The sequence below is a fragment of the Eulemur rufifrons genome, chromosome 5 (genome assembly GCF_041146395.1).
Source record: "Eulemur rufifrons isolate Redbay chromosome 5, OSU_ERuf_1, whole genome shotgun sequence".
Classification (NCBI taxonomy): domain Eukaryota; kingdom Metazoa; phylum Chordata; class Mammalia; order Primates; family Lemuridae; genus Eulemur; species Eulemur rufifrons.
The window spans coordinates 48000872-48028193 of record NC_090987.1 but is presented as its reverse complement, the minus strand read 5'-3'; the positions used below and the strand labels follow the sequence as shown (position 1 = coordinate 48028193).

The window sequence follows — 27322 nt, the reverse complement described above, 5'->3', positions numbered from 1 at the left end:
CATTGTGTCTGGAGGGCTGGTATGAAACTACACGGAGAGAAAGAATGTCCCCTTTTGGTTTTGAGCTGAGCTGACATTTCACCGGTGGTTTTAAACGTGAAACCATGTAAACCAGGTGTGAATTTACCTTGTCAAAGACAGGAACCACTTAGAGGTTAAAAAAGTCATGTTTTTCTGTCTACTGTTAATGAGAATACTAAGAGAGAGTCAGAAGTCATGTCATTAAATCTCCTTTGAGCAAAAAACCGCAACCTGCTTCAATTTGGGAGGTGGTTTTATACACATGCAAATGACCAACCTTGCTCCAGCAACAGTTCAGGCAGGGAAACCAACAAGCCAAGTAATGTAATGACAAAACAGTCAGAGCAGCCTCAGAATGATGGAAACTAGTCAAAAAAGAAAGCCCTGCATGTCAGTCGGCCTCCTTCCATAAAATATATTCCCTAGTGTTTGGCTCAAATTTCTGTCCTTTTTGAAAAGAAAATCACTGGAAACATTAAAGCATTAAATTGGTTCCAAATGAGCGGAGGCCTCAAATGCGGGACTTGGCCTTGCAGTTGTGCGTTCCCTGTTTGGCTAAAACCAGCTGCTTCCTCTGGGGGCTGCTTCCCTGTCTGTCTCCCCAAGCGTGCGAAGCACAAGCCAGGCCAGGCTGTCCCAGTAATGATAATAGTGGAGTCACAGTGCTGCTGTCATCGACTTGGCACAATGTGAGGACAATTATAGTGGAATTTTTAGTAGTCCAGCAGATGAGTTACCAAAAAAAAGGTAGTTTAAAGTTTGAATAAAGGAGAGAAATAAAGACCCCTTTAATACCGCGTGTTATAATGCCTTCCTAACTGCAGTATTTCACTGGCCTGGGTTTCTTTCATGTTAGCTTTCCTGGATCTCCAACCATGAAAACATCTGGATTACATTTTCAGACCAATAAGCAATGGAATAAATAGGCTGAAACTACAGAAAACTGATTAGGGGAGGAAGGGACTTTGACCTAAATGCGGCTCAGGAATGCATGTGCCTATCAGAACATTTTGAAGGAATTACTAGCCCTTGATATGCATTTTTCAGTCAAAGACTAGCTAAAGAAAAGTAACCTTTGCTATGATGTTAAACGTTGTCCCCACAAGAAATGTCCTGTAATGTTTTCTCCTTTCAATGATTTAGAAAAAGTGATTTTAAATCATATCCATTATGCTTTTACACATATCTATGCATGCATGCATACACACAAACACACACACACACACACACACACACACACGCACACAGAGGAACCAGTAAGAATATGTTCAAATACAGCTTCCTAATTATGGAGGGAGGTTTTGAGAGATAGAATCTGATTCTGTTTAGGGAATTGACTTTTGTTTTCTGACTCTACAGATATAACCAAAGATTTGACCAAAATAAGCAATGGTTTTCAACCTCAGATTTGGTATACATTTGTTCAGAACCAAACATATGAGAAACCGAGACAAAAAGCTAATTGATTCAGTTTGGAAAGTATAAACCTTAAGGAGCCATCATTCCCCTGCCTTCCAGATGAACTTGTGCCAGCATTTAGCCAACTCCGCTCTCTGTCAAGTCACAACTCCCCAAAGTGCCCTAATCCCCGATGCCACCGGGAACGCCCTGGTGGCTGCTCTGATCTCCCTCAAAAGAGGACTTGACGTACATCTGCAAAAAAGCCCAGGTAGCTGACTCTCCCGGCTGCTGGCTACTTCTGGATCTGCCTCTGCCTTGCTCTTGGCAGGAAGCCAAGGACCGAGTGAGGCGGGAGCTGGGGCCCATCTTGCCCGACGCAGAGCTCCTCTGCTGGAAGGAATTGCCAGGCTCGCACCTTGGCCTGAGGCTCACCTTGCCCAGTTCTGCTTCTTGCCCCTTTATATCTCACAAGCACTGTCCCCAGAACCCCTTTCCGCTCCTCATCTGTCTCAGCATCTGCTTTCTGCAGGATCCAATAGACACAGCCTATTTATTCTCAGTTTCCACTTAGAAAAACATCTCATCACACTTCTATATAAAAACTCCGAGACTTCTGATACAAATAGAATTTCCCAAAGCATGTACCAAAATGAATGAATGAAGAGATGCTTTTCTGCCTCTATGCATTTCCTTTTAATAGTTCTAAACACTACCAAATTCCTTTTTCCCTCATCCTGAGACTGCTTTCTCAGGGATTCATCATTTAAAACTGATCAGGCTTAATGTCCACAAGCCAGGGAGGGATTCAACAGCAGGAATGGACTCTCCACGGTGCATGCCACCAGCAGACAGTCGGCCACTTCACAGAAGTAAGAAAGCAAAGCGAAAGGATTCACGTTGCCCGGGTGGTTTTATATGTGGACACTAACCTTACCGTAAATGGAATTGGGGTCTAGAACTGCTGAGTGAGAATTCCAGTGGTTATGGCCATGAATGCACATTCCTGTAAGAACTTTCACTGTTAAGGGGAGCCACGAATGCTTCTAAGGTTAAAGCAACTGATGCTGGAAGTAAGGGCTTATGTATTGGCTTAGTGAATTCCATGACTGACAGGAACACAACAAACTAAGTATTTAAGTCCCACAACACGGATGGGACATCTCAACTTTTCCAAACTAAAGGCAAGCAGCAATTTTTGATGGTGAATTGATGTGTTGTTTCATTGTTGTTGGTTTTTTATTGTTATTGTTTTAATTTAAACAACTTTGGATCACAGAACAAATATTTAATCATAGGTACCAAGGAATACTAGGTAGGACCAAGTGATAGTATCAAATGATCAACAACAAAGACCTAGATAACTGATGCTCATATGGATTGGTTCAAACTAACTCAGAACTCTACCTAGGAAGAGAGAAAACATTCAGTACCTTGACTTTGGCAGTACATCCCGAAAGTCGGAAAATTCCTTCTGATTCCAGACCCGATTCCTCAACTTTCTCAAAAAACTAGAAAGCAATAATATATTACAAAAGTAAGTACCTCCATAGGATTACAAACCATCTGAAATAATAATGATGACATCAATCAGTAAACTGCCATGTACACATGCCTGGCACTTGCATGCTTTGCTAAAGGTTCATAATCACCCATTGAGGTCAACATTATCCTCCAATTTGCAAAGAGGAAATAGAGATTTAGGGCAGTGATACAACTTTCCCAAGATCAGCCTCATAAATAACAGCACTGACTCTCTCAAGCTTGTGTTCTTAACCACTATGACATGCTGCCACTTAATAATTTTAAGATCTGATTTCTATATCTCTTTCTGCAGATTGATCAGTAAGAAAAAAATCTAAGTCTACTATTATTGGTTGCAAATACCCTGGCTAAGAAACTATAGGAATTCCATAAGTCTGACCAAGGAGTTTAGAAATGGTAAAGGTTAATAGCTTCCATGAGTTCTCATGGTGGTGACGAGTCTAAAAAACAATAACCATAATAACAATAAACACTGCCATTTATTGTGCATTTATTGTGTGTCAGATCCGACTCCCAGCACTTTACCTCTATTGACTCATTTAACCCTCACGATAATTGTACAAGGTAGGTATATTATTAACCCCATCGTACTGCTGAGGAGACTGAGGAACACCGTTCAATTCACTGTAAGAAAGCAGCTAAAATGCGTCTCTGGAAACGATACGTAACTTTCCCAAGTTCACGCGTTAAGAGGAGGACCCAGTGTCTCTGCCACTTTCCTTTCAAGAAATGATGGTTCCTGGAACTAAGGTAGTTCTTTTAGGCACAGAGGTATTCAGGAAGAATATACACAGGAGAGGCTGTAAGAAAAGACTCTCCCCCAGGAAGGGAAGAGCACTGCCTCCAGCCGTCTTAAATGCAGAACATTTAGCATTAGTAGTAACAGCTAACATTTATTGATGTTACTATGATATGAATCCAGATGTTTAGCTCAGTTTAGCATTTACTGACCACTTTCTGTTTGCTTCCATTTGCTAAGTTCTGTGCCAGGTTTTTACCCCTACATAATTAGATTAACATAAACTCACGTGTGGAATCTTCTGTCTTTGATATTTTATGGATTTTCGTCAAACTCTGTCCTTTACTTAGAGGACAAAGGGCATAATTTCAGTTTTAAATCAAAGAAGGAAAGAAAGTCAGAGTCACCACGGACTCTGGACTTGGATCCATGCCGTGTCCCCTTCCCCCTCCGCCCGGTGCCAGCTGTGTGGTCCTGGGTAAGTTGTCTCACCCTCCTGTCCCTCAGTCGCTTCATCAGGAAAAGGGAGATGATGACATCGACGTCCCTGGGCTGCTCGGTGCTGACCAGACCTGACATTATATGACGGCCCCAGCGCCGCCCTGTCCAGGGAGGGTGCCCCACAGACGGCCCCTGGGCACAGAGGTGTCCGGCACCCTCTGGCTGTCTGGTCGCCCTCCTCCCTGCTCCCATCGCCAGCCAGTCACCCTGCTTTGAGGAGTGGCTCAATTGGATGTATTGGTAGCCAAACACAGGAAGACAGAAAAAAAAGATGTAGAATTGTCAGTGTGAGTAAAGTAGGTGTATGTTTCCTTAGTCAATGTCCTCATATATAATTTTAAAACTCATTTTAAAATTCATTAAGATTTGTGTTAAGGGCTTGGAATTTTAATTGTGCCACTGGATGTCACTGTTGATAAATGCACACTTAGGTAAAGCAGTGTCAATTGTTGGCTACAAAAAAACATAACTGAAAAGCAAATCAGCTACTTAGCAATGACAGTTGTGGAGATATTCTCATTTTATAGTTGAGGTAATATCATTTTTAAAACTCCCTTCCAGCAAAATTCTTCTGTTTGTCTAAACATATCCTATCTGCTTAGTCACACCTGAAAAATCACCAGAACAAGCTGATTTTTAGACTGTATTAATTTTTGTTTGGAAAATTCATAAAATGATTACACACACACATTTAAAAAAACCATCCTACGATATATCCTCAGCAAATACTTGTACGACTGTATATGCAATCGTATGTTATTTATCCAGACAGAATAATCAAGTACATATGCAAACACTTACATACGCACAAATAACATTTGAAAAAAATACTGGAAAAAAAAAATAACTGAAGGAAGACGTGGGTCAGAGCCTGTGTGTTCATATCTGATGTGTCACAGTCAAACGATGAAACAGGCTCCCGGGGCATGCAGCAAGGCCGTGCAAGCACGTATGGAATAAGGCTGAAAATCACCCAGGGCTGAGTCCTAATAGGGCTTCAGTGTCTTTAAATCCAAAAGAAAATCCATTCACATTCACGGCTTCGCAAAGTATCAAATCACAGGCGCAGGCCCTGTGCATCTGTCATTCACTGCCTTCTACTCACTTTTTGTAACACGAGGGGGACTTTCACGCCAGGGTCTTTCCTGCGGTCGTTTTCCAGGAGGACTGTGAGTGGAACTCCAAAAATCCCACTGTCTTCATTATAGAATCGTCAGGGGGAAAGAAAAAAGAATCAGAGAGCACTACTTTATTCCAATGTGTCAAAAAGTCTTAAGAAGCAATCAGTCTTTTTAGTTACCTCGCCCTTTTACTTTCTCTGTTTTGTTTCTCTTCAGCTGAATTCCAAAGGCATCAAAGAAGGCAGTCAGCTCAATCAGAGAGAGGTGGCGGATATTCTTCATGTCTTCAGCAGACAGATCTCCTGCTTCGGTTAAGCCAAATCGGGTTTTCTGAACAATGAGTTTCTGAAATATAAAATGAAGGTATTTATTTTTTATGGCAAAGGGAAATTGTGTACCTTCATTCAAATGCCACCTGGATGTTCTAAATCTACATAGCAAAGCATGCTATTTGCAAAAAATCTCTAAGGAGCACGTTGAATCATAGAAACATTATGAATATGCTTTTTAGAACATTTGCAGATCACCACTGGGCTAATTAGAAACAGAACAGTAGTCTGAAGTATACAATAACACTGCCGTCGCAACTGCGAAAACTGCCTTCTTACAAAGAACATCCTGCACTGTCAAACAACATATATGCCAGGCACCACAGGGAATGTACATAGCATGGTCCTTAACCTGGATCACACGTGACACACACACACACACACACACACACACACACCCCCCAACATATCTAGGTGTATCTCAGGAAAGCTTTACATGTATCTTTTTTTGGGGGTGGAAGGTCAATCCTTAAATCAGGCTTCATCTATTTCATTCTGCATACTTTAAAAGACTTTTACTAATCTCCCAATTTAAACTGATTAGATGTGTTGCTGAGACAGCGGTTATTCTACCTTAAAAATCACATTTAAGATGATTCCAATTTCTTAAAAAAGCTAAAATGCACATAATGCATTCATGCAAATAATTCTACTATCCTTTTGAAGACAATACTACTATATTCTCCATTTCCACACTAAGAAACGAAATACACCAAAACAATGACAACGAACCCTTCAACAATCCAGAAATATTGTGAAGGATCTAAGCAGCAAAGCAAGATTATTCTTATATAATATCCACAGGTACACTTGGCTCTCAGAAGGCCTGGTATTGAAAAAATGCTAAAGTAGAAAGATCCCATAGCTATTCAAATTACAAAGCTTTAAGTATACATTTTCCATGGGGGTTCCCTAAATTAGAGGTTCCTTAGGGTTTTCAAACCATCTACTCATTAATTCATTCATTCAACAATTGTTCCTTGGAACCCCAAGCATTTAAAAGTAAAAGCACAAAATGTAGAATGCAGTTTGGGGAATAGCTTGTGCTATTAAACACTTATTTTACCTTCTTTCTGAAACCAAAGCCCCACATGAAAGTAATACATAGCAACAACAATATAAGCAAAATCTGCAAGCATTTATTGAGCAATTACTGTTGTGCTAAACCCTCTGAAAAGCTCTTCATGGGAGGCTGACCTGCATCCCACGTGAGCCACACCTGAGGAGGAGGCAGCTTTGATGAGGAGACCTGGGGCAGCATCCTCTCCTGGATGATTCTCTCTGGAGACAAGGAGGGACTCCCCCTGAAACCAGAGTCTCACTGGCTTCCCTCTGTGCCCTAGAATGCCCTTTGCCCTCCAACCTGGAGACTGCTTAGGGACCAGGAAGGGTTTTGGAGTTTGACACACTTAGCTTTAAATCCTGTTTCTGCCTCTTACCAACTGTGGGGCTTTGGACATGTTACCTAGCCTCTCTGGCCTCAGTTTCCTCAGCTGTCAATTGTGAATAAGCACTAGAGCCCACCTTACAATTAGAACACCCAGCACAGTGTCAGGCCCATGGAAGGTTCTCAGTGAGTCTTAGAGAGCTCTTCCCTGTCCTCTTCCTCTCCTCTGTCAAGCGGGGGTTGCCCGGGAATGGTCCAGGTCGCCTGGTGCAAAGACTCTGTTGCTAGATGACTCATTCCTTTAGCTCTGCGACTGCCTGGGCCCTGCTCATCCTGCCTCCAGCCCTGATCAGCACAGACTACTCGGGACTCCACAGCAGTTTTCACACATGCATTTACTGAACAGCAAATAGATGAAGGTAACATAGTTCTATATTAGGTTTCCAGGATATAATATCCTGGATATATATAAGAGGCTTTGAGGCTAACACAGTCTATAGCTTTCTTTGCGTATCCAATAATAATATCAATTCTTGAATTGGTTTTGATGAGTTTTTAGCATCTGTCCTATGAGCTCTCACTTCTTGATGTTATGATTGTGACTTTCTGCCATACTCCTTCTGATATGTGACTTATGGAGGCACAGGTGCAGAAAGTTAGGGTCTGTATTGACTTATAATTAAGGACATAAAGTGCAAGAAAGCTCACAAGCCAGGTGGAAATCCTATTATATCTATAAAACAGTATGTAAGCATACATCCTTATAACTTTTCCTCAACCAAGGTTGCAGGTACAGTCAGGCAGGCTGTACACTGCACAAGAAATGATACCCCAAATAACAGCCCAAATGGTGGTATGTAGAGCTGACGCCCAGCTTCCCTAATCCCCTCGTGCACACACAGAGATATTTAAAAAAAGAAATCCTAGTTTTGTCCCATGGAGAAGTCACAGGAAGTTACTGGAATAATCATGAAAGGTTTTACTTACAGTTAAAGCATAGTCTTCTTTCTTAATCTCTGACTTCTTAAGTTTATTTCTTTTCGGAGCCTCTGTAACCATTTCTGAATAAGACACTTCAAAAGACAGTTCTTCAGCTTCTGGTGGAATGTTCTTTTCCAAATAGTCATCATCTAAAAAAACAAAGAATATAGAATATTTAATATGCCATTTATTCGATCAACACCATTTTATGTAAAATAAACACAAACTATTTACAAGTTAATCCACAAATACGTCGGAATGTTTGTATCCAAGGAAGACCAGTAGACTTGCCCACAGTTGGACAATAATGTGGCGTCATCAGACTTCCACAGGAACAAATTTTTATCACCATTATCCAAACAAACTTTCTATTTAATCTGACTTTTTACATTTTAGATTTTTATCTCATGAAACTTGCTGATTATTAAAGGGAAGTACAAAAATAGAATATTTGTTTATATTATTATGATATTAAAATTAAGCCCATCTGGACCCAATATGACTGTTATCAGGGCATGAGAAACTTAAAGCAGAGAACGAAAGGGTGCAGTCCTAGAATTCCTCTCCACTCTACTACTGCTCCTGTCCCCCTGCCCCTCAAACTGTGGAATATTTGCCTCTTAAGATTTGTTCAAATTTAATTTGGATTTCACTGCTATGTTTGTTCCGGTGAATTAATTTGAATTTCTCTAATTTGATATTGGTTACCTGACCTTGTACGATATGCACTGAGAAAAAGCTGAACGGGTTACAAGTAATGCCCCTTATAAATTATTTTCCTCAAGCTAGTTTGAACATTAAGACAAAAGATTTCTTGATCAAAACCAAGTGAATCCATAAGTTGTTTAAGCAATTCTAAGCTGATTTCTAAGATTTTAGCTTGGCATCTTGTTTCATTGCCTGGCAAAACTATTCATATGCAAAGAATTATTTGATTACAAAAAGAACTCTCTCTCTTTTGCCCTCTTTTATAGACACTGACTAGAGGACAACTAAATAGAACAAACGGCAGAATTACTAGAAGACCTAATTTGTTTTACATGAAAAGTTAGATGGAGCATCAACAGATTCAAAAATCCTGAATACTAATCCTACCTGAAAACACAATAAATGGATGCAGCAAGAACTTGGAAAATGGCAAGGGGAGAGTTGTGACTTTCACTTGTCATACAGAGGTTTGCATTCATAACAGAGGAAGCTAAACTGCTACATAGTACTCCAACTTCTTACAGATCTGCTAACAGATTTTAAAAAGGAGAGCAGCTATGGAACAGGCCAATGCTCCAAACCACTAGACCACTCCATGTAGACTTCTACCACTTGGTGCCAGGGTTTGAACTAAATTACAGTATGGCAGCCAATAGACTGATGGGGAATGTGAATTTCTGGCAAAGAATTTTTTTTTTTTTGATGTCAGCTTTTTTGGTACTCAATTCAGAATTGAATTTTCATATAATTCACCTATTTAAAGTATTCAAGTCAATGATTTTTAGTATATTCACAGAGTTGTGCAACCATCACCACAATCAATTTTAGAACATCTTCTTCACCTCAACTTCTTTGACTTTTTAAGCTAATGCTGAAAGTACAGGCTCTGTTGTTTACAAGAAGAGTGCATGTATTTCAGGAAAACTTGGAGGAATCACAAAAGTATGGCCTGAAGGGTTCTATTTCCTACAAGGAGGATCTAGGATTCCATATTGAGCCCACCCAGGGAGCCCACCTCTCAAGTGGAAGAGGCCCAGATAAAAGCTACTCCTGTCCCTTGGGAGCTGCCCTGGTGCTGCACACACTTGAGCAGTAAGTAGGGATTCTTGGAAGTGGCCTATTTCCTGGCCAACTTGCAACTGCTGAGCAGATCCAGATTGCCTGTGAAAGAGGCTGCAAGTCAAAGACACCACCCAAGTGAGTAGTTTCTAAATGATGCAATGGTTGGTGAAGGAGGAAAAGATTCTGCTTCCAACTTGGCCCAATTAATCTTGTCTGTTGTGACAGAATGGGGTATTTGGAGGTGGATGGGAGGAGGGAGTGCGGGAAGTGACAAAATTGTAATGGGGAGAAAAACACACTTACATTTTGCTTTTAGAAATTCAAAGCTAACCGAATCGAGTGCCAGAACAAAAGCAAGAAGACACAGCTTGCGTTCAACGGGAGGCATGTCACTCACCACTCACGGCGTTCTCAACTGGCTGCCCGGGGTCTGGTGAGCCATTGGAATGAACCGGTATATCTGGAATGGTCTCAAGTATAGCCTGCCAAGCAAGGGAAGACGAACACAAAACACTTTACCATGAATACAGTCTACCCCACATTTCAATCTGATTTACATTCTGCAGTATGTAAGAGTGATTTTCACAAAAAGCAATTCTTGATTTCATAAAGGGCCTGCATCTGATTTCCTTTGTTTCTGCATTCAGCTCAGATGTGTGCGACTCACACAGGTTCCTCAAAAGGGAACAATGTCAAGGTTAATAAAACTGTGCCTTCTTAGCTCTTAAATATTTGCTGCTTATACCTTTGCTAACATGTAGTGATTATGATGTTTGAAGTCACATAATCTGATAATTATAATATCATTTGCTAATTATCTTCATGCATTTTTGTCTTAATTATACTAATTATTCTAATATAATATTAACATATTAATTCCCTCACTGCAAAATACAGAGTGATGATAACTAATAAAATATTAAGTATTGTTTCTAATTCAGTTTCTCTTCTTAATTAATTTGGTACATTTTACATTGAGATCCCACCAAAGCACTGAACTTCTCTAATATTATCAGAATTTGAGTATCTATCTTTGTAGAGTCCTGCACAGAGAGTTACTGCTCAGGTCTGGATGGGTATCGTAAAAATTTACACACAAATTCTACCCCAAAAAATTGACATGCAAATCCCTTAAGTTTCAAGGTGGGAGTTATTACCTGTGAATATGTGTGATGGTGAAAATCTGGTATTCCATCAAGAATCTTTTGTATGCTCATCACACATAAAATCCGTTCTTTTTTTCCCCAGAGCCTGATATTGTTTCTTTTATTCTCATATTTATTTAGCAATAACTGAACACCTGCTTTATAAAAGAATCTTTATCATGCATTAGCAATTATACAAGGCAGTCTTAAATTCTGAGCCTTGTGTTCTCTTTTTATTCTTATTTTATTGCAAAAGGGATGATACACTTCTAATTGTGTGAACAGCATGTGAACAGTTGGCCAATTATTACATAGATGTCCAATTATCGTAATTGGTGGAAGAATGAAAAAACAAAAAATGTCTAGGGCCATGTAGCTCATTGTCAGTCAGATTTTTGGTGGCTCTAAAAACTAACACTGCAAAGATTACCCCACACTAAAATTCTTAAAAAAAGATGCAGACAACTTTTCAGTAGTTTTCTTAAGTTTTCCAACAAAGGAATGCTCTGTCAGACTTTGAAATAACTCACCTACAGGAGAGAAAACTCTTCAGAAAACTGATGGACCTTAGTGCTTGAACCTGATGGTTTGGGATGCTTAAATCTACTGAATGTCATTTCTTAATCTCAGTTGGGTTAACTAGCCTCTAGCCAGCCTATTGCACTGAATGAGTGCCTGCTCTTTGTAATGCAAATTATTGTTGGACTTTCCTGGGAAGGAGAAGTTTGAGTCATAATCCTTGCTCTGGAGCTATTTACAATGAGAACAGAACAACATTAAGGGAGTCTTATTAAAAGAAAATCAATCCACCATTAAGAGCTAATTTCTGTAATACAAACTGTAAATGTTATTGGGGAGCTATACAGAGGGAAGACTATCACCCAGAGGTTTCCACTGATGAGGTGGCTAAACGTGAGCTGGAACTCAAGGAATGATGAAAAGAATTAAGGAAGGTAGTGGAGACAGGCAGGAGCATTCAGGCCAGAAATGGAAGCAGAAATTTTGGGTATGGAAATACCTGAAGCATTTTAGCACAAGAGATCATAAAGAGACTGGGATGCCAGGAGTTGGATAAGGGTATTAGAAAAATATAAGAAAATATGAGGTATAAATTAATCAAGAGAGTCAGCTCAAGTTATGGGAGGTTTTGAAAGCCAGGTAGGGGAGGTGAGACTTAGAATCCCAGGGGTGAGAAACAGAACAGAGCAAAACAAACAAAGGAAGATTCTCATGTTAAAGCAGGGGAATGATGTGGTGAAAATGAAAAAGGAAGACTGGCCTGCCAAAAAATGGTCCTAGAGTTCTGAGGTAGGTTGAGCACAAAGGCTAGATCCTTGGCATATATAGTCCTAAGACATTCATGACCCATTAACAATCGTGTTAAGACTAGCATCACTTTTTATCGGTTCTAGTGATTTTAAAGTATTTCAAACATAAAGATAACCTTCCCTGGCTTGTTTATAACCGACCCTAACATTTCCCTAAGGAAAAGCAGTGTTTTCCCACCCCGGAAACTCTGCTCTACTGCCCAAGTTGCACCAAGCTAGGACTGGAGAGTAGACTATGAGGGGTTACTACTATTTTAAATTCCAAATTGTAGAAGGTTGGCATTATCAATGGAAAAGAATCCAAAACGTGTAGAATAATTTAAAGAGGTTTATTCTGTCAACAGAAAAGAAGACAAACTTTGTTAAACAATTTAAGGAGGTTTAGTCTGAGCCAAATTTGAGGACCATGGCCCAGAGCCACGATCAAGAAGCTTTGAGCAAGTGGACTCGCTGCGGCTGGGTTACAGTTTGGTTTTATACATTTTGGGGAGACAGGAATTACAGGTAAAGTCAAAATCAATACATGGAGGGTGTACATTGGTTTGGCCCAAAGAGGTGGCACATCTCAAAGTGGGGCCTTACAAGTCATAGGTGGGTTTAGGAATCAAGGCAGGGCAACTCGAAGTGGGGTCTCAGAAGTCATAGGAGGGTTTTAGGGATTCTTTAGTTGACAATTGGCTGAAAGAGTTAGGCTTTGTTGAAAAGACTAGGAATCAGCAGAAAGGAATGCTTTAGTTAAGACCCTTTAGCTAAGATAGGATCTTCTATCTTTTATGTGATGCTATACTGGAATCAGGTTGGGAAGTAAACCACATCATAAAAACCTGTTTACTGAGATTTTATCATTTGTAAGTGTGACTCACCAGGCCCCCTTAGAAAGGAATTTTTTGGGGAAAGAAAAAAATCAGATTTCAGTCCTCAATTCTGAGCTGAATATTTGTGACCATGGCCCAGAGAGCCACACCCAAGAAGCCTTGATCAAGTGGTCTCTCTGTGGTTGTTAGTTTGGTTTTATACATTTCAGGGAGACAGGAATTACAAGTGAAGTCATAAATCAGTACATGGAAGACGTACAATGGTTTGGCCCGAAAAAGCAGAGCATCTCAAACAAGGAATTATAGGTTATAATGGGTTTGAAGATTCTTTGATTTGTAATTGGTTAAAGAAATGAAGCTTTGTCTAAAGGCTTGGAATGTTTTAAATTATGATAAGGATGTTTGTTAATCAGAGACAAGCCACCAACATATACCAGACATATACCCAGACTTAAGTGACCTCTTATGTAAAATGATGACCTACAGGTGTGAGTTAAGCTTGTCCTGTATAGCCTTAGGCCTGTTGATGAGTTACAAGGGATATCTCCAAGAAGGGAGTGGGCATGAAGAGGACCTCCCTCTAACGGCCAGCAACTCAGCTTTAGGGTATTTCTGGGGTCCCCTTTGGCCAAGAGGGGGTCCATCTGTCAGCTGGGGAGTTTAAGATTTTATTTTAGTTCACAGTATTCACAGTACTATCTGCTGTAGTTTTATCTTAAACTAGACTTTGACTAGCATTATCTGATACGTCCTCCATATTAAACACCATATCAAACATTTTCCATGCTCTACTCATGACTTACAGGAGAAATTCATTGACTCAAAAGATGCTCCTGACCTCCCTGACTAGGTATTTGGTTTTCACTCATGGTTTGAGCGTATGTGCTGTACGACTGTATGTACGAAAGCTATAGGGACAGTAAGGTTCCCCACCTTCCTCTTCCGTACCTAAGACCAGAATTGACACATCCACATCTTGCAAACACTGCGCCAAATCCCCCAGAGACCACCTTAAATAGGCCACGTTCACTGACAAATATGCAATGCATTTTGAGATGAAAAATACATCAACAATTACAAATCTATTTATACACGAATTTAAAGGTATTCTGATGACATCTTGGGTTAAAATATAAAGCACATCTGAAATTATAGCCTTAATATCAAAGACAACGAGAACATTAAACACCAAGTTTCTATGTTAGTAGCCAAAGCATTATTCAGAGATTAATTCTTAACCTTAAATGCAAATAAGACTAAAAATAAGTGAAATATGCGTATAATCCGAGACTAGAAAAAAAATTATTCAAGCAGAGCCAAGAAAAGAATTAAAAAATTAATAAAGGTTAAATAAATTATTGTAATAAGAAAAATAGGCTTAATTTTAGCTAGTTACTTCTTCAAAATTATCGCCGTTGGGGGAGATTATGTATGTGCGGGGACAGGGTGTACATGGGAGATCCGTGTACTTCCCACTCAATTTTGCTGTGAACCTAAAACTGCTCTAAGAAATAAAGTTTATTAATTAAAATACATCACTGATACAGGCAATTATTTCTAGTCTGATTACGACAACCTCACAAACAAAATCTACAACCATAGCAGAAAAGCCAATCTATATGGCATTATCTCCCTGAACAATGGGGACATCCTGGGAGAGACACGTGAACATGAGCTATCTGTTCCTCAAGATGGACAATGATTGAGAAACAACTGCCCCAGAGGAACCTCAGAATGTGCCATCTCCATCTGACTGTCTACTGTGCCAACTGCTGCCTGCTACCAACTTGCCATTGGGGAACCACTGCCCCCTCTAATGGGGTGTCTCACTGTTTTCTGGGGCGGGGGGGCTGCCTATGCTACACCCCCTGCCAGAGCACCTGTTCAGACACACCAAGTGGGAATTCTCAGTGGGAGTGAGAAGAAGGGGATGACAAGAGTGTTTGACAAAGAAAAGTACGAATTGTTTTACTCCAGGCCAAGTGAGTGAATTTGTCTTAAGAGAAAGGGTTTGCATGGGGGAGTCCTGAGGAATAAGGCTGGAAATGTAGGCAATAGCAGAGAGCCTTTGATATCTGATGAAGGTTTTTAATTTTTCCTGTGGGTGTAAGGGACTGCTGAGTTAAGAAAGCAAAGTTAAACCAGATCATCAGACCTCTGGTAATTTTCTGTGCGAACTCAGCCAAGAGGACCAAAGTTAACAAATCCCTCCACACCTGTTGCCTGTGAAGAACATGCTTTGATTTCTGGCTGTAGTGGTATTACTTTGTGGAGTCCTCTTTTAAACGGAGATCTATTCACTCCTGAGTTTTGGGACTCCTTCTGCCTAATTGTTATAAGGCTGGGGGGGGCGTCTATCATCAGCTGTGGTTTCTTTGTAATATTAGAACAAGTTTAAAAAAAAAATTGTCTTGAAGCAATCACTTCTTCTTACCTTCCTATGTCAGCTGCCTTTACTTACAATTGTCTTGACTTGCAAATGTATTAACACGTGATGACTTACCACGCAGCCACTCCTGGGAACGGCAAAACTCCCTTCTTCATCCTGGGATGCATCAGACAGGGTAGTACTGTTGAGAGAAGCACCATCTGGCTAAATGGAGAAATAAAAGTACCATTCTTACTTAGGCAATACTTTCTACCATGTACAATATGTGTGGCAATATGTGCAGTTGTGACCGCCTGTGCTTGGACAATAGCATCCCGCCACTGGAGCAGTGCTAATGTGAGCCCCCCAGATGCCAGACCCTCAGACCACTGGCCTCTGTGACAGACACTGCCTCGAACTCTATTTGTCTCAGCAACATCCTGGTTTAGTTCCAGGGAGGCAGGTACTAAGTCAAGCAACTTGATTTCCAGGCTCATTTGCAACTAAGAAGAATCATGTGACAAGTGTGGCCCAACGAGGTGTAAGTGGAATTTTACCAACAGTGTTTACCAAGAAAAAGAACAGGGCCAGCTGGTACTTGCTAATGACAAGACCACAGATGACAGCCGGAGGCTACCACGCATCTTGTACAAATAGAGACAACGGGCACCCGGAAGGAAGGCAGGGGCAGTGTCTACGTGTCCGCCCTATCAGACATGGACCACTCATGGTGAGGTTCTCCACATGAAGCAAAACAACTCCTACTTTTTGATGATACACAGCCAAACACAAGTTTAACTGGTTTCATGTTATTATTTTATTTCTTTCAGCAGATTCTATGACTGTCTTTCTTAGGAGAATTCAGCAGCAACAGGACCAGCTTGCTTTTTCATTTATAAAGCTGAAACTAAGAGATTTTTGTGGTACTGTACAATGGTGCTACTGAAATTAAGACATGAAGGCCAGGTGCTGTCACTCACACATGGAATCCTAGCACTTCGGGAGGCCAAGGTGGGAGGATCGCTTGAGGCCAGGTCAGTAGCTGCGCAAGAGCGACACCCAGTCTCTACAAAAAACAAACTGGAAAAATTAGCCAGGCATGGTGATGTGTGCCTGCAGTCTCAGCTACTCAGGAGGCTGAGGCAGCAGGATCGTTTGAGCCCAGCAATTGGAGGTTGCAGTGAGCTATGACATTCCACTGCAATTTAGCCTGGGTAAACAGAACAAGACCTTGTCTCTAAAAAAAAAAAAAAAGAAGAAGACATGAATATCCTTTTCTTTACCAAAGGAATTTTACTGCAAAATTGAATATATTGATGTTTATGAAAACATATATTTTGTCTTTTAAAAAACTGTCATTCTTCATAATGCTTGACCATATTTTCTCAGTGTCCTGTAGATGCTATACATTACTTTATAAAATGAACAAAGAGCTTTTTTAAAAAAAAGAAACAACACAAGAATTAGTACAAGAAATTTAAGTCAAGATGGCGAACTGATAATCGTCTACTTCCCCTCCCATCTTAATCACTACAAATAGCAGAAAAACATATATATATATATATATATATATATATATATTTTAAGGAATACATTTTTAACAGCACTGGAAACCAGCAAATAATTCCATAGTAGACCAAGTGAGAAATTAGTAGATGTAAAGTAAATAGGATTGATTTGGTAAGATAAACACCTCTACCTAGAAGCAGCATAAAAGAAAATTTCTAGGGAGGGAAGAGAAAAACAAACAATATAGAAGGAACAAAGAGTAGGAAAAGGCTATAAATAATTAAGAAATGTTTACAAAAACTGGAGCCAGGTAGAACTCTCCTCCCTTAAATATGTAGACAGCTCCTAAATATAATCCTAGGAAACCGCCCTCTCTCCCCCCAAAAAAACTTAAATAAAATGAACTAACTGTCTTGGGAGTGGATGGGTTCCTAGTGTGAGTAGACAAGTCTACAAGTCTAAGGGAGAAGGAATTCTGGAAGCCACAACAAAAGACGTGGAGGGAGAACAAAAAATGAAATCAGCTTTGCCTAGAAGTAATAAATTAGAACCTTCATCTCCCTCTTTGCTTTTGCATTTGCAGACAGTACCTGCTAAGCTACCCACCTCCGCCCCCAACACACAACTTAAAGCTAAGCACACTCCACTCACTTACGTGAGTACATAATCAACAATTTTGGCTTTTTGGGAAAATAGATCTACTCAACTGTAAAGGAAACATACAACAATTTCCTGCACGAAACAATTGAAAAAAATCAATAAAGTTCAGTGCTATGCCTCTGCAGAAAGCTTTAGGGACCCAGAGAGCTGTAGCTCCTACCTGTAGGTGTGTCGATAGCTTCTGCCTAGTAGAACACCTTTCACACTGTGTCCTTGGGGTCTTGGTGGATCCCATCACCCTCCTGTTGTGATGGGATTCCCATAGTGAGGGAAAGGGGGAGGGGCTGGGGAGCTAGATGGGAGAAAACACCTAGGATCCACAGTCTTGGTCAGAAGCTCTCCCTCCACCAGAGGCAAAATCTACAACCTGAGGACACAGTGCTGCCACGCAACGGGAGGTGTGCGGTTCCCTGAGCAGACGGTACTCACACTTCGGGTAGACACTTCACTGTTTGCATCTCATTTATTGCTACACATTTCAAAAGCTAACATGTTCTCCACATGAGATGTTTACATTTGGAAAATAACTGGAGAAAAATAAATATTTACATCAATGCTGATACTGAAAATATTGAACAAACCATTTACATGGTAGTTTGTTATTTTTCCGTGTGAGCTCACCCATAAAGACCAAGCTTTAGTTGACAACATTCTCCACACAACATATTCAATAAAAAACTATTTTTTGTTGTTGTGCTTCTGGATGTGCTTTCTGTTGTGCCTATGGATTTCTTTAAAAGATAGAATTAAGTCACTTTGGATTTACCTACTAAATTATTCCTTGCTGAGTTTAAGAACTATGAGTGATGGGGGTGTGTGTAGTTATGTTTGCCAACAATCTGAATTATGTGCCATTTTTACCCAAGAGAAACGAGAATATATACCTTTTATACTACATAAATACTCATGGTAGCATTGTTCACAATAGCCCCAAACTGGAAATAATCCAAATGTACGTCCATCAGGAGACTAGATATACCAACAATGGTATATTTATACAATGGAGTATTAGTAATAAAAGGACCAAACTTCTAATATATGCAACATATGGATGAATCTCAAAATTATTATGAGGAACATGAGAAGCCAGATGCAAAAGAGCATATTATATTTATAGTTAGACACATATGAAAGGTGAAACCAAGCTAAAATGCTAGAAATCACAGCACGGCTTGCCTCTGTGCGGCTGGGGCTGAGGGACCACTGACTATTAATGAAAAGGGCCTGAGAAAAATCTGACTTCCCTTGTCCAAGCTAGACCACCCACACCACTAGGTCTTATGTAGTTCACTGCATTAGCTTTACTGGTATCTCACTTGGCTTTAACTCCAGTTCCCCTGCCCCCAATCCATTCTATACATAATATCTGGGGTGGTGATTTTCAAAACATAAATCTAATGAAGTCATCCTCCAGCCTAAAGCCCTTTAGTAGCTTTCCATTGCTTATATATTATATGTTTCCTCATTGGAAATATCCTTATTTCCAGCAAGGTTCTCATTGTTTGGCTTCCATCTACTTCTCCAAACTCACCTCCCTCTCTTTTCACCTTTGTTCTCTCCTCTCCAGCCTCATTGTATCCCAGTGTCCTAGTATAATGCCTGGCACACAAGGATCTCCCGTTGTGGGATGAATGATCCTAATGGGTAACAGGATGTTGTATCAATAATTTGTTTAAGAAACTAGGTTTTTAAAAGCCTTAAATAAAAACAGAAAACAATCAGAAGACCTATTCACTGAATTAGGGCACAAGAGAGGTTACAAAAAAAAAAAAAAAAGGAAAAAAAAAGAGAAATTCCTGGGGCAATGGAAATGTTCCATATTTTGATTAATTGTGATAAAATGGGTGAAAGCATTTGTTAAAACTAATTGAATTATACACCTAAAATGTATGCATTTTATTGTTAGTTAAGTTATACTTCAATAAAAAAACACATAAAAATAATTTGATTTCTTACCTTCTAAGAGACTTAAGGAGCTGTTGGTGCTTTGAATCAAGAATATACTGCTATAATAAGTATGTTAGAGAGAAAAAAGTTGCTCTTGGGAAATAAGAATATGTTTGCCAAAATTTATAAAGATTGAGAAAAGCTAAATAATAATACAGAAAAAAATTTCTACACTTGATCTGAGCCAAAAGACCAAGAAGTGATAAGAAAAAAATGTCTACTCTGAAACATAAATAAATCTAGGACACAGAACCAACAGATTAACATGAGAGAAAAGGCAGAAGATATTGAAATTCAATTCAAGCAAAGCCAAAACCATCTAATATGTGCTCTAGAAGGGAGGGACATAGGAAATGGGGAGGAAAAATAATTTAAGACGTAATAGAAGAAGAAAATATCCAGAAACTAAAGAAAGAAAACAGGTCTCAGACGGAAAGGAATCATTGAGTGCTCATCAGCATGAACGAAATAAAAGGCAGATCCTTGTGAAAGCTCAGAAGTCCTGCAATAAATTTAAAATAAATTCAAAATTCATAAAATTCAAAAAGTTGCAGAGAGGGTAACTAAAAAAACCTAGAAAAGCTTATTTATAAAGGAATGCCTTTCAGGCAACTAAAATAAGAAAATAAAATAAAATAAAAACCCATAAAGTCATACTAAGGGTATATCTGTCAGCAAAGAATAAGAGAAATTCTACTGTACAGTTTTCCAGGACAGCTAAGGTTTTCTGTTAAAAATTGACAGTCAGGCCGGGCGCGGTGGCTCACGCCTGTAATCCTAGCACTCTGGGAGGCCGAGGTGGGCGGATCGTTTGAGCTCAGGAGTTCGAGACCAGTCTGAGCAAGAGCGAGACCCCATCTCTACTAAAAATAGAAAGAAATTATACGGACAGCTAAAAATATATATAGAAAAAATTAGCCGGGCATGGTGGTGCATGCCTGTAGTCCCAGCTACTCGGGAGGCTGAGACAGGAGGATCGCTTGAGCTCAGGAGTTTGAGGTTGCTGTGAGCTAGGCTGACGCCACGGCACTCATTCTAGCCTGGGCAACAGAGTGAGACTCTATCTCAGAAAAAAAAAAAAAAAAAAAAAAAAAATTGACAGTCAGTTGGCACATGTCCTAATGGGATATCAACACAGTATCCAGAGTTTCTTTACCACCTGGTGGGTATAAGGATTAAATCCACATGCTAAGGCAGTAACATGACAAGGAAAAAGTTGGAAGTCCATGCTAAGGTTGCCACTGCATTGTTTTGTAGTTGTACCAGCCTTGGTCTACCCACCACCAGTTTCTTATTTTGTGATTAAAACAAACTTCTACTTGTTTAAATCAAGGTTCCTTAGATTTTCTTGTATATGAAGCAAACACAGATGTAACTGATGATTTTTAACAGATGGTATGATTGTGTTTGGCAGTGAATTATGAATCAATAGCAAGTGTAGGTATTTGATTTTCATTTAAGGCACTGGAAATAAACTAGAGTGATTACTTTGCATTTTTAATAAACTAACACAACAATATTTCATTTATGTCAACTGCATATAGGGAAAATGTCTTCTTTTATCTACATAAGAAGTGATTTGTAAAGTAGGTTTCTGATAATCATAGAATGGACTGTCAACTTTTTGTAAATGCTTGGGTTTAGTGGCATTTGAGAGTTAGAGTCAAGGGTCAACCACAGGTAATACATAATATATGACTCTTTATTGTAAGTACCTTATTGCAAAATAAATATGTAGGCTATTAATGAAATCATAAAACATTAAGTGGACTCATTTTTAACAGGTTTATTGAGATATAGCTGGCATACAATGAACTGCACATAAAGTGCAATTTGAAGAGTTTTGATAAAGTTTGACAAATATATATATAACCTGTGAAACCATCACCACTGTTGAGATAAAGAACAAAGAGCAGCATTTCCAAAAATGTCCTCATGGCTCTTCGGAATCTCTCCGTCCCTCCCGTCCTTACCCACCCTTAGGTACCCAGGCAAACACTGATCATCTGTCCCTCACTATAGGTTAGTTTATATTTTCTACAGTTTTATATAAATGGAATATTTTTCATCTGGCTTCTTTTATACAGCATAATTATTTTGAGATCCATTGTGTTGTATCAGTAGTTTGTTGCTTTTTATTGTTGAGTAGTATTCTATTGTGTGGATATAAAACAATTTGTTTATTCATTTACCTGAAGATGGACATCTGGGTTGTTTTGGGTTTGGGGTGATTATAAATAAAGCATGGATAAGTCTTTCTGTGGATATGTACTATGAGTGGAATGGCTGGGTCTTATGGTAGGTATATTCTTAACATTTTTAGAAGCTGCCAAATGGATGAAACATTTTACACTCCCACCAACAATATATGAAAGTTCTAGTTGCTCCACATCCATGGCAATGCTTGGCATAGTCAGTCTTTAATTTTAGCCATTTTACAGGCTGTCTAGAGATACCTCATTGTGGCTTTATTTGCAGTTCCATAATCACTACTGATACTGAGCGCCTTTTCATGAACTTATTTGCCATCCATCTTCTTTGGTGAACTATCTGTTCAAATCTCTTGTCCATTCTAAAAGGCAAGTAAAGACCCCAACAAAACTTTGGGAAAGTCAGAATATGTTCCTGAAAGAGAAAACTGATTTGTTCTCAAAAGTTGAGAGTTTATGTGGTTATTCCAGGAGAACTATTGGTTGGAAATACCCACAGCAAGTAGACTGTCGCAAATTTTTAATATAAAAAGAATGAGTTTGATATTATTTCTACAAACAACAGGGATTATAATCCGGGATAAAAATGGAAGAGTTAAGCCAGATGACCAAGGCTCTCTCTCCTAAAATCCAGTAGAATCCACAAAACATAACTAAAAAGTAGGAAAAATAATCCCAGCAGTATTCAGACAAGTGGTGGTCAGAAAGCAAGATTTCAGAAATAATGTGGATTCTTTTCTAAAATTCACCTAATACCTCATCAAAACAGCACTAAGGAAAATGCAAGAGAACTCTGGAAATGACTGGTACTATCTCCTCCAAATTACGAAGGAAAATGACTGAGTGTGCGGGATCAACCCCTTCAAAGTTCAAGTCTCTGTCCTGCAGCAGCTCGGCAGGGAAGAGAGGCCCTATCACTGGGAGTCACCATTCTGCTCTTCTCTTCCTGGAAGGAAGTTAGGAGAGGAACTCCGAGGATAGAAAAATAAAAGGGAAAATAAATTACATTAACTCGTACCCCAAGATATCTTTTCTCTTATAAGGAGCTTGGGATAGGACTTCAAGTAGAAACAAACATGAGAAAAGACCCTGGATAAACCGTAAATAAATCAACCTTTCCCTGTTGTACATGCACAGAGGCTCGATCATCGTTCTCAGGCTTGCCTGGCCGTGCCCTCCTCCGGGGAAGTGGGGGGGAGCAGAGGGGTGCTGAGGAAAAGCGAGGGAACGGGGACGGAGCCAGGAATTGGACACTCAGGGCTGAAGTTCACCCTACACTGGGAGACAGCAGAGAACCTGAGCACACCTGCTGTTGTTCCCGCGGGTAGACTTGTAACTAACACTCCTAAGAGAATTTTCTAAAATTAAAGATAAAATGTAAGGACACTAAATCTGTCAAAAAAGAAGTGCTAACAAATATTTTCTGAGTATATATTCTGTTTTTTATAGAATACACAATTCTTTGTACGTTTACCTATTAAACTTGGGCTTGTTTATGCTGAATATTTTTCTTACAGATTGATTAAAGGTAGACAGGGATGTTGACAGTTGTGGTTGTCCAACCACCTTAATTATGCTGCATTTTTTTCAAGCTTTGAACAACTGTTTGAAGAAACGGCTTCTTTCACCTTTCACGACTACCTCCAAGTCCCCTGCTGTCACTTACCATGGGGCCACTTGTTTGGATAACTCCTGGTAGCTCTTTTTCTTCCTGAGTGCCGTCCAGCTGAGGAGTATGGTTGTCACAGGTATTACCTGGCTAATGGAAGAAGTGAAAGTCATGTTTATCTAGGAATCTTTCCAAATGTGAATGTATATTCAATTATGTATTATGTTAGAGTGTGTGTGTGTGTGTGTGTGTGTGTGTGTGTGTAGCTGGGTGGAGATATATAGAGTTAATGCAATCTGTGCATTGATAATAGTACTTACCAACTTCTCTGTAATTATACTGATCCTCATAAATGTGGTACACTGTAACAGAATGGGTCTCAGAAGCAGACTTTGCTAGTGCCTGCCAAAATCCCCCTTTTTTTTCTTCCTTAACTTATGAATGTCATGATTTTGCTCCAAGATGCTGTGTCTAACTAAAAAGACTAAATGTGATCATGTGATAGTTACATCCCATGAGATTTAAGTGGAATTCTACTTCATGGAGCATCCAGGAAGGTTAATATTTTCTTGTTAAAGTGGATGGAATCAGCTGCCCGATGCTTCTTTCAGGAACACGAACATGGTACCTGTGATGCCCAGACATCTTGGAAGCATTACCTCTCAGCCCTTCCCTAAGGGGAGCAGAAGGGAAAGATGGAAAAGTTGGCAGATCCATGTTAGGGCAGTTGGCCTTCCTCCTTAAGCTTCTTGTTTTGTAAGGAAAGTAAACCTATAATTGTCTAAGTCATGCAGCTCACTGATAAAACCATGGTATTTTAAAGCCAGATTTTATGCCTATATTTTGCAATGGTTTATAAACCAAGAGCTAGAGAAAATCAACATCATGAAGAAGTGCAGTGATAAACATTCTGGGAGAAACAGATAATTAAGGAAAGAGACAAATACCTGCAATTATTTAACAATTTCAGAGAGATTTGAGAGATTATTGCAACCATAAGTCAGAAAGTAACTATAACAATAAATGGGAAATCAGTGAAAAGAGAGTCATTCTTGTGAATTATGACTGAATTAAAAATTTTATAGAAGCCATATTATAACCACTCATGGCAGAAAGTAGAATCAAGAGCTACAAGACAATGTAGACAAAATCGACTAACATAAAGACCAAATGGAAATGGAGACATGGAAAATATGAGAGACAACTTAAGATAGGTGAGTTTAATCTAAGTAATGAAAGGTAGAATAGAGAAAATAAAGAAAAAGAAATAATTACAGAAATGATAGGAAGAGGACATTCAGAATTGAAAGGAAAGGAATAATTTTCAGAAACCAAAGCTGAGAGCTGATCATGATCAAAGAAGGAAAAAAAGATTTCACATCCTGATGACATTTCAGCTCCCCAACAATAAAGATAAACCTAAAAAGCTTCCAGAAATATAAAGATGAAAGCAGGATAAATAAAGGACTAAGTTTTAGGGAGGCATCAGGCTTTCCAAAGTCAACACTGCATGAAAAAGCAGATGGGCCAATACCTACAAATTTCTGTAGGAAACTGATTTAGGGCCTAGCATCTTGATACTCACCAATTTAGGATTTAAGTTCTTTGGATATGAAAATTTAGTATCCAGAGACATTTCTTGCCAGATTTGCTCAAAGAGTAAAAGGTACAATCTGCTAAGATGTGACATTTTGTAACATACATGATTATGTAAGTTGGTATTTTTACTATTCTCCGTAGTCATTTTATTATGCTATCGTCCTTCGCTGTCCCCTGTACGAAAGGACAGCACCTGTTTCCTCCTCCTACAAACGGGCTTGGCTGGAGGAACTTAAACAAACCTTCTTGTCCACCCCAGCGAGAGGCGTGTGTCTGGCACCATGCTTGTCCCCTTATTCACCTTTAAAGGGTCACCTCAAGGATTTGAAATGAAAGGGACGGTGAAAACCAAGTGGGAGCAGAACGTTTTGGCAGTGAGTAGACCAGGAAGGAGACAGCTGGCCTTGCTGTGCTTCTGCCTCCCTCTGCTCGCCCTGAGCATGTCTGACGATTCTTCTGGCACTTTAATTATTTGCTCTCCCGGATGAAGCCCAAGACAGAACCACTTCACTTGCACTGAAGCAAGAGCCACTAGGTTAGCACAGCTTAGTCGCGGGGGTGGGGGTGGGTGGCAGCTGATGGGAGACACGCACAGAGTGGGTTAATGTCCCCCCCCCTTGGCCACAAACGTTCCATTCCCAGGCCAACTGTTACCGTACCCTGTAACCGTGAACTACCACGCCTCACCTTCTAACCATCGTTACTGCTTTTGTTTGCACATTAAATTCATTTAAGCTGATAAGTGAGAATCCCAGTGCAGGGGCTACGTCTCCTTATTCTGCTGCTATTGTCTAGCGTGCTAGGCACTTAGTGGGTGTTCAGTAAATATCTGCAACTATTTACAACTGTTTCGTTCTGATCACCCCAGAATCAATGCTGTTCTGTCATCACTTTTTAAGGGGAAAAGAGAAAGAAAAGGCAAATGAAAGAAGTTTTACTCCTCTACATCCAGAAATATATTCTACTGGGAGTTCTGCAGAGATGAGTTACCACAGTAGGCCTGAGACACTCTCCCTAGAAAGGCCTGCTTTAGAGGCTGGCAAGTGGCTGGCATCTGGGAACTTGCATTTCAGGGGGTCCCCACCATTCCCTAATGTCAAGACTGGCTCACTACTCCCAAACTGTTGAAGCAATGTGGCTTATGCCGAATACCTGCTCTCCTGGGAGTCTGGAATTTTGTTACATGCTAGGTAGAGGGTGCCTATGTGATCATCCCCAATAAAAGCCCGGGGTTCCTTCCTGGGCTTAGATGAGCTTCCCTGGCAGACAGCAGTTTGTTGCTGGAGGAATTAATCTTGTCCTAGGTGGATCTAGTGAGAGATGTTGGAAGCTGCACCTAGATTCCCTGACTTTGTTCCATGAACCTTTTCCCTTTGCCAATTTTCCTTTGTATCTTTTTCCTATAACAAATCACAGTCATGCATATGACTATAATATGTTGGGTCCTGTGAGTCCTCTCATAAATCACTAACCTGGGTGTGGGTTGGGAACCCCTGACACAGGGGCAAATCAGGATGTATCGTTTTGATATTTAAACGAACATATTTAAAAATTCAGGTTATAAATGTTTGAAGACCAGCACTTGTCTAACCTACATCTATGTACATACAGACACACATATATATGTAAAATTATCTACATTGTCTTGTGCTTCAGGTGGTCAGATCTGAAAAAGGCATATGTTTTCCACACTTTATAGGCGTCTGCTCACCTGATACAAAGTCGGTAGTCCAGACAAAAGACCTACTCACAGAGGACAGGATCCAACAAACCTCTCTGAAATAGAAGTCGTACTGCTTCGATATCATACTGAGAGGGGAGAAAATCTAACAACAACAAAATCCCACCATTTTGTTTTTTCTAGTTTGAAGAAGGTAAAAGATAAAACATGAGGATGAAAAGAAAAAAGAAATTTTTTAAGCCCAGACCAGTGAGTGACCACAGCTCGGCGTGGGAGTGCGGGTGTGACCTGAGACCTAAAACGGGCTCAGCGCTCTACGCTGCGTTGGCACCTGGCACGACCAGCTGGCCCGATGGCAAGTTCTCCTCTCTCTGGTCCTGCAGGGGGGTCCTCCGGCCACACAGCCCGCCTCACCCAGGGCACGGTTCTTGCTTCTGCCTGGCTAGTGGGCTTCAGTTCCCTGCCAGCCATGGAATTACTCAAACAAGCCACTCACAACCTCCTGTGGGGACCAGGGACACCCCACCCTCTCGATACTGAGCCTACAGCCCCTAGCCGTTCACTCTGTTCCCGGGAGCACTCCACAGTGACACCGTGGCGTGCAGGGTCCTCCTCCCCTGGGCTGTGAGTATGTGACTAATAAACTGCTGTCGATCTCA

General features: G+C 40.1%; 1 protein-coding gene across 1 annotated transcript in view; it reads right to left on the bottom strand.

Moving 5' to 3' along the window:
- Positions 1 to 27322, bottom strand: part of ARHGAP28 (Rho GTPase activating protein 28) — a 170509-nt gene that overhangs the window by 28405 nt on the left and 114782 nt on the right. Inside the window, exons 4-10 of the mRNA XM_069468255.1 lie at positions 23441 to 23533; positions 15584 to 15673; positions 10190 to 10274; positions 8029 to 8171; positions 5505 to 5670; positions 5310 to 5401; positions 2853 to 2930 (exon numbers count right to left, since the gene is read on the bottom strand). Coding sequence (XP_069324356.1) covers positions 2853 to 2930; positions 5310 to 5401; positions 5505 to 5670; positions 8029 to 8171; positions 10190 to 10274; positions 15584 to 15673; positions 23441 to 23533 — 747 coding nt within the window. The remainder of the gene's footprint in view (positions 1 to 2852; positions 2931 to 5309; positions 5402 to 5504; positions 5671 to 8028; positions 8172 to 10189; positions 10275 to 15583; positions 15674 to 23440; positions 23534 to 27322) is intronic.